The 16,924-nt window shown below is 35.2% G+C and overlaps 3 protein-coding genes across 6 annotated transcripts; 1 reads left to right on the forward strand and 2 right to left on the reverse strand.

Annotated features, from left to right (window-relative positions):
- Positions 1-484: 484 nt before the first annotated feature.
- Positions 485-5,539, reverse strand: lmod2a (leiomodin 2 (cardiac) a). Its single transcript, XM_059027234.1, has 3 exons — positions 4,481-5,539; positions 2,132-3,472; positions 485-1,630 (listed from the first exon to the last, which is right to left on the reverse strand). Exons 1-3 carry the CDS (start codon positions 4,754-4,756, stop codon positions 1,604-1,606), a joined length of 1,644 nt encoding a protein of 547 aa, XP_058883217.1. The 5' UTR covers positions 4,757-5,539; the 3' UTR covers positions 485-1,603.
- Positions 5,540-5,627: 88 nt separating this feature from the next.
- asb15a (ankyrin repeat and SOCS box containing 15a) lies at positions 5,628-14,343 on the reverse strand. 3 transcript variants are annotated; one of them, XM_034027364.3, is made up of 11 exons: positions 13,882-14,343; positions 13,325-13,439; positions 12,488-12,540; positions 12,266-12,397; positions 11,291-11,449; positions 10,430-10,675; positions 10,142-10,313; positions 9,304-9,862; positions 8,567-8,611; positions 7,827-7,980; positions 5,628-6,720 (listed from the first exon to the last, which is right to left on the reverse strand). In XM_034027364.3, exons 2-11 carry the CDS (start codon positions 13,435-13,437, stop codon positions 6,548-6,550), a joined length of 1,806 nt encoding a protein of 601 aa, XP_033883255.2. In that variant the 5' UTR covers positions 13,438-13,439; positions 13,882-14,343; the 3' UTR covers positions 5,628-6,547. The 3 variants fall into 3 exon arrangements, with proteins under 3 accessions (XP_033883255.2, XP_033883256.2, XP_058883215.1); XM_034027365.3 differs by lacking the exon at positions 8,567-8,611; XM_059027232.1 differs by lacking the exons at positions 7,827-7,980; positions 8,567-8,611 and having other exon boundaries at positions 6,571-6,720.
- Positions 14,344-14,501: 158 nt separating this feature from the next.
- Positions 14,502-16,800, forward strand: LOC117416260 (NADH dehydrogenase [ubiquinone] 1 alpha subcomplex subunit 5-like). Of its 2 annotated transcripts, none has more exons than XM_034027369.3 (5): positions 14,502-14,605; positions 15,124-15,168; positions 15,578-15,694; positions 15,815-15,880; positions 16,538-16,800. In XM_034027369.3, the coding sequence occupies exons 1-5, from the start codon at positions 14,585-14,587 to the stop codon at positions 16,637-16,639; spliced, it is 351 nt and encodes a 116-aa protein (XP_033883260.1). In that variant the 5' UTR covers positions 14,502-14,584; the 3' UTR covers positions 16,640-16,800. The 2 variants fall into 2 exon arrangements, with proteins under 2 accessions (XP_033883260.1, XP_058883219.1); XM_059027236.1 differs by having other exon boundaries at positions 14,570-14,662.
- The last annotated feature ends 124 nt before the right edge of the window (positions 16,801-16,924 follow it).

Genomic DNA, 16,924 nt, shown 5'->3' on the forward strand with positions numbered 1-16,924 from the left:
GACCTATATCCATCAGAGACATGTTTCTCTATATACAGTATCCCCAGATTCTTGATACCCACAATAACATGGTGGGGAATCTTTTAATACATTTTATCCGATTTGACATGCGTTCTCTACAAATTTGAAGTGAAATTCGGAGGGGGGAATTGAGCCAGCCGTTTGTTCCTAAGTGCTATTGGATCTTGGTTAAACATCTAATTTAAGTATTATTACCCAGGCGCCAGTGATTAATGATGTAAAGAAGAGCCAAGGAAGCCAAATTTAGAACTTCTTTATCACAAGTTTTATTTATAGGACATAATCTCTCTGACTGTCGTTGTGGCTGTATCCTGGTTTTGTCTGGTTTGTGAAATGTTTGACATGATGTATTGGAGTCCGTTTATATGTCTATTAAGGTTTTTGTTTTCCTACTAATGTGATCATGAAATTTGGAAATGTAATGGTTTAGTTATTGTGAAAAAGTAAGTTTTCACTGCGCCTTAAAAACAATGTCCAGCAGGCAGTACCTAACGGGTGTGTCACTCTCCATATGTTGTTGTTACAAATAATGACCAAATAATAACGAGCGTAGACTGAGCATTCAGATTTTAAAGAAATGAAAAGTAGTGTTTTGAAAGTTGCAATCGTAATCATTTTCCATTATTAATTATTTCTGCTCGTGTCTTTTATAAAATGGAAACCTGGTTCGTTGCTTCATCAGTCATTCCCAATATGGATAGGTGGAATGTTTGGTTTGGGACCTCTACAGCTAAATGTGCATGTTTGCTTTGAACAGCTGCAGAATGGATTTGGGACCAGGAACACTTCCAAGATGCATAAATAGAAAGGGAGTGGATTAAAACGGATCTCTCAAGACTCTTTTTATTTAACTACTTTGGGTTATGCCATGAGCAGAAAACACTTAATCGTTTGATATTTGACTTCAATTCTGATTGCAAAATAATGTAATCACTGGAACTTATCCCTGCATTCCAGTGGAAATTATTAACTGAATAATAAGGAGGCTATGTTTTATTTTATTATTACTGGAAGAAATAATTTCTAATACAGTACTAGTTTATATCCTTACATATCAAAGCTATATTATAGATTTAATGACATTTTCTGAAATCTTAACACTACTGATTATTAAAACAAAAAAAAAAAAGTGTTAATTGCATTCTTGAAAACAAAGAGCTGCTAGCTAAGTGTACTGTTGCTGAATAATTACAAGAAAGAAATACTGTGCATTCCAGTAGTAACAATATGGGAGAAGTAAAACTAGGAAGTGGCATATTGTACATGACAAAGGAAATATGTTTAATTGCAGTTGAATCTACATGTTGAATATATTTACTACAGAAAATGTTTTATTTACAGGAAAGAAGTCAAATCAATAAAGTCAGCATTTATCACGCAAGTATCAACACAGAAGCTTATACAAATGGCTTGGTGTTATATTACATTGCATAAATAGTAAGCTAAGTCTTTGTTACCTTTTAATCTGATTTGAATGTGAATTTTAATCAAAGTACATACAATATGCTACACTGATCTTACTAAAAAAAAAAAATGCAACACACAAATCGGACATCTGTTTTCATTTGTTTCTCTTCCACAGTTACCGAAGACATTCTGGAACTTCAACCTGTAAAGAAATGAATCATCATTCAAGTGACACAAGTACACTGAGTATTTCATCTGTGCTCTAATTTCGACAGAGGTCAAAACAAACTACTAAATATAACAGTATTAAGTGGAAAGCATTCCCTAGGAAGGGGGCACTGTCAGCATAGGCTGATAACGTGCTGTATCTCAACAGACAAAAAAAAGAACATGCCATTCTTCAATGTTATTGTAATGCTGTTATGTTAACGAAGCCCAGAGCATTAGGTTTGCAGTGCTATTTGTTGATAACCTTTTATTAAAATGATTACGCGTTTGTTGAACTTGTTGACAGTATATTAATTGATATGTGTGTATATATATATATACATATATATGTGTGTGTGTGTGTATATATATATATATATATATATATATATATATATATATATATATATATATATATATATATATATATATTATTTATTATTATTATTATTATTATTTTTTTTGGAAATATCCATTAATGTATCCAAATATTTACCCGTTTCAGCTGTTTCATACTACTGTTGCAGATTGCTGCCATCAGATTATCATGAAGAGATCTCTGGGGTGTGGATGGTCTGGATCTGTCATCTGCTTTCTTCTCTGAAATTGGTTTTAGAGCATGCTTAAATTCCTTCAGGATATTGTTTTCCCTCTCTGTTTTTTTGTTCTTCCTAACTTTAGATTTCTGCAGGCCAGTCTGTTGTTTTGCTTTGGACTGCTCGTGAAGTTTAATAACCTCTGCTATTTTCCTGGTTGGTGTCTTCTTCTCTGGGAGGGGTGGAGGAGGAGGTGGAGGGCACTGGACAGTTCTTTTTATTTGAGAATATCTAGCTACTTTTGGAGATGACCATGGCGATCCCTTTGGAGATATATAAGGAGAAGATCCTGGTATTCCTTTTTGCAATACACTGGTCCTTGGATTGACTGGTCCATCAGATCCTTCTCTCCTTTCCACTTCTTGCTGCTTCTGCTGCTGGAGGCGTTTCTGCCTCTGTCTATCTTGATTCCGTGTCAAAATGCTTGTCATGCTCATTCTTGGTCCTGGGAGATCAAAATGATATCCCAATTTCAATAGAGTGGTGTTATCTTTTAATAGCTTAGCTATTTCCATTTCAGTCTGGCCTCCACAAATGTGTCTTTGGTTGTGGAACCGTAGCTCTGTCAATGCAGTATTATTCAAGAGAGCTCTCATTATGGCAAGGATGCCCTTCCCTGTAACAAAATTGGATTCAATATTAAGACTTGCAATGCTTTTGTTCTCTGTAAGCATTTTTGCAATTGCAAATGCAACATAGTCATCAGCATGAGTGTTGGCCAAGCTAAAAAGCTTAACAATGGTGTTACTCTTGAGGGCCTCGGCAAAGCGAATGAGCATCTCCTTGGTTATATTTTCAATGTTATTAAGATTTATTTCATGCGTATTGAGATTGTTGTTTATTATTTTTTCAAGGGTGTCATCAAGTACAGTCGGATTACCACAAGGCCTGCTGGCAGTTACTTTAAGACTAGGATCTTCGTTTGTTTCTTGTGTACAGTTTATACCGACACCAGTTTTTCCATTACATTGGTTTTGTCTGTTTTGTTCATGGCTGCTTTTTGATGTGTTGTGCAACATTCTGTCAATTACATCCCCTTGTTTGTTTTCATCATCCTCGTTTTCTATAACAACACTCTCTTCTACATCATCCTCTTCAGTAACAGGGCTCTCTTCTTCTTTTTCTTCTTCTTCTTCCTCCTCATCATCTTCTGTATATGCTTCTTCCTCTGAAGCATCACTGTTATTTTCTGTTACACATTCATCTTCACTATCTTCAATGACTTCCTCTTGTTCTTCCTCCTGTTATTGAATTAAAATATTGATATTTGTCTTAGCTTCTTATTCACAAAGCTTTAACTCATGAGTTATTTAAAAAAAAAAGTTTGTTTCAAACTGTTTAATTTTTTTTAATTGACCTTCATTTAACATGTTGTTTAAAAAAACTGATGTTCATTTGACATGTTGTTAAAGAAGATGTTCAATAGATAGACTTCCTGCATCAGTGAACAATGGTGTTGCCATTGTTTGGATAACAGAGTATATATAGAAACAGAGATGCATACAGTACATAAACAGTATGTTTCTGTCGAGAGAAACAATTACAGAATTAGATCCAATACTTTTTGTTATTTTTTTATGATCATTAAAAGAACAAAATTCATTGCGTTCTAGCTAAATATCTATTTGCAAGGTGGTTAATTTGATCCACCTTTAACCTGCTGAGATAAGCCATACCTGGAATTTGCTAGAGCACTTTACAGCACTGGGGAATCGCCCTGGTCCACCACCTGTCCATGGTTATCCCAGTGTCGGCCCTTTGAAACAAGTGGGTAATGCAATCCTGGTTGATTCCACAGACCTGTAAAATGCATTTAAAAATCCTCTTATCCTATCAGCGGGGTATTCCAGAGCTCCTCTAATCTGGTGAGAAAAGGCCTTGCTCAACTTGTTTCTACACTGCAGTAAAAATAGAGACTATGCACTGTTGCAGTTGTACTGTATTACAAAATCTTCTGCCATAAATGGGCCGAAGCATATTGACTTTTTCTATTGACTTTATAAACAACATAAAACCATGAAATAATTTGCATTACTAACTGTTTATACTTTGAGTACAAATACAATGAAACAGTGACTCATTATTTTAAAATGATGATTTAAATTTTTAATTATTTAACCCTACTGATTTTCATTATATATATATATATATATATATATATATATATATATATATATATAGTAAGTGGAAAATTTAAAAATACTTTCAGAACTAAGAGAACAAACTTTCCACGGGTTTATGTGACCTACCTGGCTTTTTCCTGGCGCTATTCTTTCATTTTCGAAAAGTTTTTTGGTCTCGCTTTCCCAATATTTTAACAAAGCTTCTCTGCTGAAGGTTCCAGTTGGAGTTTTCTCAGTTTGGTCTTTCTGTCTCAGTCCAATAGGAACATTGCCATCCGGATCAATATCCTCAAGTTCCCGTTCCAGCTCCTTCAATTCCTCTGACGTCAATGAAGCCAACAGTTCATCTTCATCAATATCCTCATATTTATCAAGTTCTTTTCGATATCCAAAAGTGCTCATTTTTTGCCTTCTCTTTATTTTAAGCTACAGAGAATGAATAAATATTAGACGCCCGTGTCCTTCTCTCTTCTTTATGTACAACTCATTTCTTAGGCAGCTGAGGGTGTTTATGAAGAGGCTTGAAACAATACATCTGGTCATGATGCACTTTCTTTTTTGGGAACCAGGCGTCAACCAGATGCATTTACAAACTGAAGTGGTTCTGCTTGACAGGAGATCATTGACACATTGCTCATGACCAAATAAAGCACAGGCTACAGTGTTGTAGTAAGCATGGACACGTTGTTCATAAACCAGGGAAGTGTATAACGTTTCAATCCCCCTGAACATCTCTTAAGATGTTTGTGGTGTAACATAATATTCATAATTTTACACTTGGATTAGAAAAAAACAATGTGACTTATTGTATTGCAAATAACCCATTCATATTACTAGCCTTAGTTCCATCATCACTGCTCTCCTTATTCTTAGGAAACAGCTGGTTATTTGAAAGTACTAGAATTACAACTAACATTTATAATTAGTATGCGTTATAGCACCTTTATCAAAACAATTTCAGATACTAGTAACTTGTTGACAAATGTTTCTGGTCACTAACATTTGCTTTAAGTTTAGAAAGTTTCTAAAGCTTAACACTACTAAAACTTATGGATAAGACACTGCTACAAAAACAAAGCATAAAACAAATGTGTCTCCAACATAGACTTTTACCCTGGAACAGGGTAACCAGGAAAACCTTTAGATTGGCATGCAGGTGTTGCTTTGTTTTGTTCCCAATTAGGTTATTAAAATAATGTTAATCAGCTGTTGTCAATTGTTTTGTGCCTAGGAAGTGCCCATTATATGTATATGAAGAAAGAAACAAGTGCAGTCCAGGTGTCTTCATTTTATTCTATTCTGATTCAAAGACAAAGATCCAAATTGAAACAGTGAAATAAAACTGAAACTAATTTACAATATCTGTTAACAGCCAAAATAAAGTTTATAGGAAAGTTTATTGTGCCTTTGTACTGTACAGTATATACACCCATGTGTCTGTGGATACAGATAAAAGGCTGTCTGTGGGCCTACTGAAATCAATGTATTCCTACATAGTTCTGGATTAATATTGTTCTATATTTACTTAACAATGTTGTCCTTGAAAGCTGCGACTCACCCACAGCAAGTGGCAAACCAAGCAAATGAGAGCACTCTATGATGACTCATGCTTTTGATACTCGAGTAAACATTTGAGGCGCAGGGAAACTGGGCTGCCAATTACCAAACAATATGCTGCACAAGTTATTTTAAGTCTAAATACATTTAAAACAAAATATATTCTGAAATTGTATTGATTCTTTATATACTGTAACTTAATTCAGTATGGAAACTGTGGTGCTATGTTAGTGTCTCAACTTTTGCACAAGAGATATGTATTACCAACAATTCATGTCATATTGTATGTGGATAGTGCTGGTCTGTAAATGCACACATTTGCAGATACAACTAAGATTCAGGGTTCTACTGTGTGCAAATTGCTCACTTTATTAATTTACTAGTAATTTGTCTGTTGCCCATTGTGGAAAATGCAGGCCAATGAAATTTAAAAAAAAGTAATGACTTCTATAACTTTCTGTTATATTGTATCAGTATTTTTTTTAATACTATAAACACTATACATAAACGCTAACATGTGTGCAAGCTTAAAAAATGGTTTTGCTATTTTTGAAATTATTATTGAGCAATGTTCAAAATGAATGTACAGGCAGTGAAAATATACCTGTATGGAAGGTCATAAAAAAGGGTCAATACTCATTTCATGTTAATGCCTTTTCCATATAAATCATACTCCCTGTACAAGATATAATGTTTAAGAATGGGTGGAAGGGGCAGCAAGTCCATGAAGTGTTGGTTCTGTAGGCGATATAGCTTCATTTGTCTGCGTATTACCAGCCTGCACAAGTGCTTCAGTGGGCGTGGGTTCTCTTTGTATCCGAAAAGAAAAACAACACAATTAGCTTTCTCATCCCAGTGGATTTGAACATTTAGATAATTAAAAAATGAAGTATAATTAAGGCAATCAAAGTATGTTTGGTACCAACACTGCCATTATCTTCCCAAAAGCAGTAAGTAGTACTAGGTCTTCTCTCTACATTCCCTTCCCAAGTCACAGTTAAATAGGGATGTAAATTGGGGCACCTTTAATACGGGACATACATTTTTTGTGAGTTTTGTGCTGAGAAAAACTGCATTTTTTGTGAAAATAAAATCTATAGAAACACAAAGATCATCTTGAAAACAGAGGTAACATTCTTATAAAAGCTTGGTTATAACACCTTTAATAATAATAATCTTTATTTTCATATAGCGCCTTTCATAGTGGACCACCATCACAAAGTGCTTTACAAGATACGAGACTAGGGTGTGTGAACTATGCATCAGCTGCAGAGTCACTTACAACAACATCTCACCCGAAAGACAGAGCACAAGGTTAAGTGACACGAGGTTAAGTGACTTGCTCAGGGTCATGCAATGAGTCAGTGACTGAGCTGGGATTTGAACTGCAGACCGCCTGTTTCTTTAACCACTGGACCACACAGCCTCCTATAATTGATTGTGAAAGGTGTAATTGATTACTTTTGAAACAGCTAGGGTTCTTAATCAAATTGTAAAGAAACATAACTGCACAGGGGGATTTGGGTCCAATAGTATTGTACACAATTATGAGCTGTATAGTGTGTAGTGGAAAACTATTGTCTCCAATATTTACAGGGCTTAAACATTTTTTTAAATATTTAAATATTGTTTTAATATCTCTTTGGGCTTTACAATGCTTACCCATGCTTTACCAGGCTTTCACTATGCTTTACTACACTTTTCTATGCTTTTACCACAGTAAACTTTTATAAAGGTAAGAACAGGTTATATTGTATTAATGTAGTGATTTAATTATGTGAAAGTGCAAATGTGCAATAGAGTACTGCATGCCCTGGGACTCACTTGAAAAGCGATATACTTCAATGTGTTCTTACTGGAGAAAAATAAATAAATGGTATGGTAAATAGACTATACTGGTGTAAGAATAACCTACCGAGTATCTCACAAATCTCTGGCCATTCTTTTTGCTTCTCCAGGCAAGGCTTCAATTTAGAACATATTGGAACAAAGTCCATATAATCCAGAAGAATTCGGACTACTTTTCCAGCCACGTCAGTCAGCCAGCTCAAAGTGATAAAGTCACAGAACTAAAAACAAAGGACAAACAGAGATACGGTATGACTTATTCAACATTATCATGTCAAGTGAATCATTTAATGAGTTTGTTACTACCATACTACACATATTTTACTGTTACCAGAACTCACTTCAAACTTACTTCTATTTTACTTTTAGAAAGGCTATGAATAAATAGTTATTCTTGTGATGACTGGAAAATGTTTCTAATTCTGTGTATTATATGTTAATTTAAATAAAATCTAAACTAAAAAAAAAAAACTCAAACACAATGTATTCCTCAATTACAAATGTTTATACTGTAGTTTGTGTACAAGGGATTAGAAATCAGCACAGCCAATTAGGACATTCCAACAGTCACCATGGGGGCAAGTCAGTTCTGTTTTTACCACCTCCATAATACCAGCTGCAAATTAGGGGGCAGACAAGGGTTTGGGTTAAGAATGATCCTGTCCCTGTCCTAAAAACAACTGTAGGGTACCTGAAGCACAACTTTGTTACTCAATACTGGTACTAAATGTGATTCAAATTTAATTAGAAGAAGAAAAAAAATCGTCTGTTGGGCACATGATGATGCTGGGAACATGATGTTCAGACCTTTTCGGAGTGAAGCAGATTCTGTTGACAGGAAATGTTGTTGTGCTGATAATAAATAAAAGAGCAACATTAAGGGCAGCAGTGTGGAGTAGTGGTTAGGGCTCTTGATCAGAGGGTCGTGGGTTCAATCCCAGGTAGGGGTCACTGCTGCTGTACCCTTGAGCAAGGTACTTTACCTAGATTGCTCCAGTTAAAACCCAACTGTATAAATGGGTAATTGTATGTACAAATAATGTGATATAATGTGACAATTGTAAGTCTCCCTGGACAAGGGCATCTGCTAAGAAATAAACAACAAGGAAGAAAGATATCCGTTAACAAGCCATTTCAAGGACTGTAAATGTAACAGGGTCTAGACCACAACAAGTTACCTACAGCACATAAGCTTTGCTAGTACTGTAAAAATATTGATGTCCTCGGAAATCTTCACAAGACATTTTCACAAAGTTCTTAAGAAGATTTTAAATGACCTGTAAATATTCCCCAGGTGAAGGAATGTACTGTCCAATATAGCATTGTGGGTGCTTCAGTGCGTGTTGGCAAGAGCCTCTACTGTGCTGTGTCTTTTGAGATGTTTAAAGTTAATGATTAATATTTGGGTAGGAAAAAGAGATCTGGTTCTGGTACTTTTAAAATGGGAGCGTCTCCGAGTTTTCAAGTACCCGCGCCGACCTCTACTCTATACTGGAAGTTTATTTCCAGCACTTAATGGTACTGATATAAAGTTCTATACTTACTGGCGTATCCTTGTTCACACAGGTGGTCCACCCTGTCTCCAGATGTCTCCATGCAAAGGAAGTTCCTGAGCTGTCACCGTGCATACAGTCAAAGCACAACTTGGCATCATAGCCATTATTCAGCAAAAGTCGCATCATCATTTCATCTTTCAAGCAGTACTGGATGGCAGTAGGGAAGTGTGTGTCATTCACTACCATAAACCAACAATTGACATCAGCACCATGAGCCAGGAGTAATTTCACAATTTCATAGCTCCTTGCACGGACTGCCACAAGGAAGCAGTTTAAGGGATCATTGTTTGGGTCTGCACCATATTTAAGCAGCAGCTCAGTGCATGTAACATCTGCATTAGACACGGCAAAATACAATGGGGATTTGCGACCATCTTCATAGATCTCAGCTACGTATTGGGCGAGCAGCACGTTCACATCAAAGCCATTTTCTATGAGTAGTTGAAGGCACTGTACACTGCCTCCATCTGCTGCTGAATGCATAGGACTTAAGCCACTTTTTTTAATGGCACTTTTAGAAGTTATCGGGATTAGAGTTTTCAGTACCCTGCACAAAGAATAAAATAAGGTTAATTAAACTAATAAGTGCAGGAGTTGTATACATACTTATAAACACCTCCTATAAAATAATGTTAGTTAGACCATCTTATGTTGCCAAGCCAAACCAAAACAATAACCTTCTGTTCACAAAATGAAGTACTGTTTATGATATAATTCTGGTTATGTTTCTCTTGGACAACTAACCATTATACTTCAAAAATCTAAACAAAATAGTATTATTTTATAAGTATTCATACCTTCATCACAGTGTTTCATACATACTCACAGGTAATGACCTAAATATGCTGCTCTATGAATTGGTAGGTGACCAGATATGTTGGGCATATTGGCACTTGCACCATATTCTAAGAGCACTTCGACACAATCAGGATTCCCCCCTCCAGCTGCATCAAACAACACAGTTGCTCCATCATCAGCTGTAGCATGAATATTGCCCCCTGGTGGAGAGAAAAATTATACATATATGACAAACAAAAACAACAAATATTCTTAAATATAATTACTTTTAGGGGAATAGGTACTGGATATGTGCAGAACTAATTGTTTACTATACCTTTAAGAATTAGAAGCTCCAGCGCGTCTGTCCGGCCATATTCAGCTGCTGTTGCTAATGGCGTTACTCCATAAGCATCTTTTTCATTAACATTCCCACCGCTTCTTATTAAGAGCCTCACAATGTTGCTCAGACCCAGCTTGGCTGCCTCGTGCATTGCTGTCCATCGTTTAATACAAAACTGATCCACTGGGGCCTCGTTTTTGATCAGGTTCAACACCATGTCATAGGAGCCATGCCTTACAGCTTTGAAAGACAAACCAAGCAGATCAATCAAAATGTATTCATATTAAAAATATTGATTTATTAGTGATAGTACCACCTTGAGAAAATTCCAGTATCAAAAGTATGTGCTAGATATGGTAGGTGTTTTATTTCATTTAAAAAGAACTGACAAACACAAACTTCAGTATAAAATAGTGTGTGTGTATATATGTGTATATATATATATATATATATATATATATATAGGCCTCTTGTATGCGTTCAGAGTGTACTGCAGAAGTGAAACTGACTTTATAAAGTTATACGGTATACAATTATTTGTGAAATAATGCTCTTCCTCTGTAAATTGATCTTAACTAGATGGTAACTGTCGGGGCACTTGTCCTTGTACAGGTCTTTTTTGAATAATTAAATAAAGCTGGCCTCTTTAACAACAGCTCATGATGAATAGCTCTGTAGCAGGGGCGGCGGAGGTGCTTGTATAGCACACAATGTTTAGTTGCGGTTATACTTTTACTTTGTGAGATGTTTGTTTGAAATAAAAGTGCACTCTCAAAATTATATTTTCATTTATTCTTAAAAACCGTTGCTGGAAAGCAAACGTTTTTTTTTGACACAATTTGAGTGTCACATTACCGAGAAGAAGAGGAGATTCTTGCTTGCTGTTCGTGGTGTAAGGTGAAGCCCCCTTCTCAAGGAGTGCCTTTACATTTCCATCATGTCCCCCCTGAGCAGCCAGAGTAAGAGCTGTCTCTCCATCTAATGTTGCCTGTTCCAAATTAATCAGACTGGAAGCTGCAAAACATAAGTGATAATAAAAATAAAAACGGAAGCAAGAGAAACCTTAACTGTAGAAACAAGGCAAATATAATAGAGATCACGAATCTTACTGTATTTTTTAACCTGGCCCCATCATAACCTACTTACAAAGAGGACAGAAATAGATAATTTTTTTCTTCAAAATCCACAAATAGCCGAATATGTAACATAACCAACATTTAGAACTCATTCTCAGTAACTTCGCACAACTATGTATGAGTATGTTGCAAAAACCTGTAAATTGTGTTTTTAAATAATTTTCAATGGATGTGGCATATTTCATGGGTATCAAATTATTATTATTTATTTCTTAGCAGACGCCCTTATCCAGGGCCCTTACAATTGTTACAAGATATCACAATATTTTTTACTTACAATTACATTATTTTTTACACATTATTTTTACATACAATTACCCATTTATACAGTTGGGTTTTTACTGGAGCAATTTAGGTAAAGTACCTTGCTCAAGGGTATAGCAGCAGTGTCCCCCACCTGGGATTGAACCCATGACCCTCCTGTCAAGAGTCCAGAGCCCTAACCACTACTCCACACTGTGTGCAATTGTTGTTTTAAACACTAATAAGCTGTCACAGGTTGTTTATCTATGAGGTTTATTCTTTTCTACACCAAAGCTGAACTGACAGAAATTCATAGCTGGTTACTTTAGAGAGAGTCTTAACATTAAAACCTTGTATGTCATGTTCAGTTGCTGGCTTTTTGCGATTGCCAAACCTGGTGGTCACACATTATTCAGTTTGTTCTGTTACATTAAATTCAACGCTGACTCACCATCAAGAACGATCTCCAGCACTTGGTCTATTGGCTGGACTGCAGCCTTGTGCAGGGGAAGCCACCCCCTTTCATCTGCTTCCCCAAAGGCAAGCGTGCATTTAGACAGCTGCTGGAGGAGAAATATTTCACCTAAAGAACACCAGATTAGCAGATTCACAATTCCTGAATTGCATTACTTAAAAATGAATTCATTTTCCATGATTACATTTCAATACGTACCTAGCTCTATAGCTGATACAATCCTTCGGTTTTCCTCACTAACTGATGCCAAACTGTTAAAAGAATGCCATTAAATAAGCAGTTAGTGTTCTTGTTTATCTATACCTTTACTCACTGATCCATGTGCTGCAACAACCAGAGTTGTGCGTAGCTATGGGGATGGGAAACCTCTGGATTACAACTAAGGGATTGGATTCAATTAAACAGGTTGGTTAAAAAGAAGACTTGAAACAGATTAGAAATGGGAAGAGAGGCAGAACCTGTGCAAAAAAAATTTGAGAAGCTGTCATACACCCAAATGAGGGTGACTGAGTATCTGAAACTACAGGATGTCAATCCCTATGGGCACCACTGTATTATCTTCCAAAATGCATCAGTGCCAGTACTGTTTCTGCAAATAAATTTCACTGCCATAGCTTTCAGTTATAGCAGGAACCAGAGGCACAGACTATAACTTCATACATACAGAAGGTATCTATTACTTATGTCATACTGTAGCTATAAAACATAATCTGCAGAGGTGCAATGTGATATGAAACAACGACCACACAAACTACATAAAATACCTGCAATTGTACACAAATTGCTATCTCGTACATATCAGTAAAATGTCCAGTCTGTTTACATTTCCAATGGCATTTTTTTTAGCAGTGAGTTGAAACGCATGAGTCAATTATATTGATAGAAAAACTGATGAAAACATAGAAATGTGGGATTTGTAAAAAAAAACAAAAAAAAAAAAACAGGAAACAAATCAAATATACATCTTAACATACTATAGAAATGAGTCCCAAGATAGCAGATTAACATGACATTTATAACCTGTGTTTTTTGTACCTGTCTCTATATGCAGGGGGTGGATTTTTGCTAGCTTGAATTGACTCTTGGATGCTCAGCTGAATTGCATATTCTGTAAGTTGGTCTTCATCCATTTCATCAACTGTATCCATAGCTTAATCAGCCATTAAAAGAGAAAAATGATTTAAAGACATCTCTTTAAACAGAAAGCATTTTACTTTAACACAAGATAAATGTACAGCCCAGATGTTTCTAAGCAATAGAGGTAGCGGATATTATTTCAAAATTTGAATTAAAAAGATATTTCCTGTTATGTGGAGCCGGTGGCAGTACAGTACATGTTATATTAGTGAAATAACTGACATGCAGTCTAGGAGATTTGCAGGTCATATTTAAGTATATTCTGCTTTATTGGCTGGATATTAAAAATAACACAATTTAAACATAATTTTGACATAAACAACATACCTTAAAATGTAATATATAAATATTACATTAGCCTAATTAATTTATGTCTAGTTTTAAAAAATAAATATAAAGGAAATAAAAAGAAAATTAAATGTATAAAAAAAATACAAATAAGTTTCAGCTCTTACCTTTCAAATACGTAATCAATTACATTAACACCATATGCAACGATGTACTAAGAGAATTGTGACTTGCTCAATGTGTTTTGGTGTAAATGAATCCACTGCTATATTTAGGCTTGACCTCATTCAGTTGCGACACAGCCAAGGTTAAGAGTGCACAACGTGAAGGCTGGTACAGCAACAGCAGTGTCTGCATTCTAACATGAAATCTCACTTGTAGGTGACACAATATAGTGCATTCAAAAATGTCCCCTTCACCCTGTTTGTTTCAAAATCTGACCAAAAGCAAAATCTAAATTCATAAAAAGTTAAAATATCATGTAGGTCCAGTTTAAAGTAGTTTCGAATTCCATTTGCAGTTGTATTCTTTAATTGCTCACTCTATAAAGTGTATATATTTAGTTTGCTGTGTTCTTCCATAGTTTACTGTTTGTTTCACCTCTCATCAGGGGGAGTAGCTAGAAGGCCTAAATAAGTTGATAACTAAATACAAGAAGCAATTTGATGACATGTTGTTAATAAGCTGGTTTACTTAGTCAACAGTAATGTATTTGTTACTTCGTCTTAGAAAATTAACGGTCAATTTACTACACTTTACAATACTGCACTGCAATCCTCAGTAGACGGAACTCGAACTGCCAGGTCTGACGCAACGTTAATCGGTAATCCATTATTGGTACTGGCATCCCAGAATACATCGCGGAGGATCATGGCTGGTGTGTTGAAGAAGGTAGGAGTGGAGGTCACTCAAATGATATGTATTAATATTAACAACAAAGCAAACATGGTGTATATTATTATTATTATTATTATTATTATTATTATTAAGTACAACACAAAATAGGTTTGATTATGACATACTGCAATTCGTATTGCGATGGTGTTTGGTTTTATGATAACGGCGGTATCAATGTACCAAAAAAAAAAAAATAGCGCTGAATTAAACTTGTGTTTACAGTATAAGTAAAATAGGTTAGAGATTAATATTTTTTAAATAGTTTGAAGTCATATTACTAGCTAGGTAGTGATGGTTAAACATTTATACATTCTGTATCGCTAAATTTTGAACTTCGGGGTTAAATAACTATTTTTTAGTCATTCTAGGTAAAAATCCCCAAAATATGTTGAAATAATGCGCATTGGAACAGTGTATAGTGGTTGAGTCTGATGCGGTACAACACTGTTAAATAACAGATGTTTTCAATATTGATGTAACTGCAGGTCCTGACTTTTTTTTTTTTTCTTCAGACCACTGGTTTAGTGGGGCTTGCTGTGTCTCAAAACCCTCATGAGGTAAATTATGCAAAATGTATTTTTCTGTGCCCTTAATATCGTATTCAGTTGCATGTACGTATATAATATATTATCATAAATTGTAGAAGGTACCATTTTGTTCTTGAAGTTTCCAGGTGAATCACCGTTATTGTGAACTTTATTAGCGACAACACAGGGGTATATTAATATTAAGCACCATTAAGTGGATGAAACTGCTATGCAATTGGAGATTGCCATCCCTACAAGTGCTTGCTGTGCTTCACGTAAACATTTTTCTGTTAGTCTTGCTAAATCCAATATTCAGTTATAGGGACAACAACAAACAAAATACCTGAGATGTTTTTTCCTTTCAGTTTTCGTTATTCTAACTAGCAGATTGATTGTGGTTATTAAGAGAATAAACACCACTCTCTTTGTTCTCCTAAAGCGCCTGAGGATACTTTATTCCAAAATCCTTGCATCTCTGCAGACTATTCCAAAAGATGCAGCCTACAGAACGTACACGGAACAGCTCATCAATGACAGATTTGACTTGGTAAAATCGGTAAGGCTTCATGCTTTTGTATTGGGCTGCTTCTGATCTCTGTGTATAGAAGCCCCAAAAATGTATGCTATTAAATTATGCTAACTGAAAACACAAAATGTGTGTGTTATTGTGTTTAAGGAACCGGATATAGAGAAGCTGGAAAGAAAAATCAACTGTGGACAGATAGAGGAAGTTATTGTCCAGGTACGTCCTTCAATAATCAAAGTACTTTGTCTAAAGTATAATTGTATGAATGTTTAAGCACATTTCTGATATTTTTTTTTTTTTAATAATGTTTTGGAATTCAGAAAAATATTTGTATACTATTCTATTCCACACCAGTGTTTACATAAAGGAGAATAGTTTTTTGGACAATTCTAATATATGTTTTTTTTTCTGTAAACACTAGATGGACATATAAATATTAAATGGTATCTTTAGCCTTTTGTTTCATTGCTATATACTATAGAATGTAGCATTTTTACAAATTCATTATAAACAGGGATGAAAATAAGACTCCAATTGCATTGCAGTTTGATCCATTCCTGGTTTGACTAAGACATCTGAATTTGTTATCTATACACTAGGACAAATCAAGCTTGTATCAAAACCTAGAATGGGTGAAACTGCTATGCAAAAGGAGTCTTATTACCACCCCTGATGCAGCCTAGACTAGTTTAAATGCAAGAATCTCTTTAATCTCGAATATGAGCTTTTTAGTTCAATACCAGTATGATGAGTTGATCTCAAAATTGTTACCCATTTTGCTATACTACTAGGATACTGTTTAATGGGCTGCCTGTCTTATTTGTTATTTATTAAAGAGACTATTGGCTTATGATTATTTGTTTACATCCGTAGGCTGAGAATGAGCTCTCGTTATCCAGGAAGATGGTTGAATGGAAACCATGGGAACCTTTAATTGAAGAACCCCCAACCAACCAGTGGAAATGGCCAATTTAAAATAAGAAAACTTGAACTAAATGTAAAATTTCTCCTTCTGTTGTCCCAAATTGTTTGACCTAATGCCATACAGTTGCAAATCATGTAAATGCAGTTTTGCATTATTTGTAAAAAAAACCAAAACTTGTATTGAATACAAATAAATAAAACACTTAAATGTATGTGTGTATTGTCATTCAGTTCACTGTTACTGTGCTCATTAAGATCAAGAATAATTGAGAAGTGTATTTACGTTTCTTTAATGTGGACAACTGTAAACTACAAACTGAAATGAGAACTGGAACT

The sequence above is a fragment of the Acipenser ruthenus genome, chromosome 7, assembly GCF_902713425.1.
Source record: "Acipenser ruthenus chromosome 7, fAciRut3.2 maternal haplotype, whole genome shotgun sequence".
Lineage (NCBI taxonomy): Eukaryota > Metazoa > Chordata > Actinopteri > Acipenseriformes > Acipenseridae > Acipenser > Acipenser ruthenus.

Coding starts and splice junctions, on each gene's coding strand:
- lmod2a (XM_059027234.1), bottom strand. CDS start 4,756: ATGAGCACTTTTGGATATCGAAAAGAACTTGATAAATATGAGGATATT. Junction 3,473..4,480: donor TAGCGCCAGGAAAAAGCCAG/GTAGGTCACATA, acceptor ATTCAATAACAG/GAGGAAGAACAAGAGGAAGT. Junction 1,631..2,131: donor GTATGAAACAGCTGAAACGG/GTAAATATTTGG, acceptor ATTTCTTTACAG/GTTGAAGTTCCAGAATGTCT.
- asb15a (XM_034027364.3), bottom strand. CDS start 13,437: ATGGATACAGTTGATGAAATGGATGAAGACCAACTTACAGAATATGCA. Junction 12,398..12,487: donor TGTATCAGCTATAGAGCTAG/GTACGTATTGAA, acceptor GGTGTTCTTTAG/GTGAAATATTTCTCCTCCAG. Junction 10,314..10,429: donor GGAGCTTCTAATTCTTAAAG/GTATAGTAAACA, acceptor TCTCTCCACCAG/GGGGCAATATTCATGCTACA.
- LOC117416260 (XM_059027236.1), top strand. CDS start 14,585: ATGGCTGGTGTGTTGAAGAAGGTAGGAGTGGAGGTCACTCAAATGATA. Junction 15,169..15,577: donor TGTCTCAAAACCCTCATGAG/GTAAATTATGCA, acceptor GTTCTCCTAAAG/CGCCTGAGGATACTTTATTC. Junction 15,881..16,537: donor TAGAGGAAGTTATTGTCCAG/GTACGTCCTTCA, acceptor TTACATCCGTAG/GCTGAGAATGAGCTCTCGTT.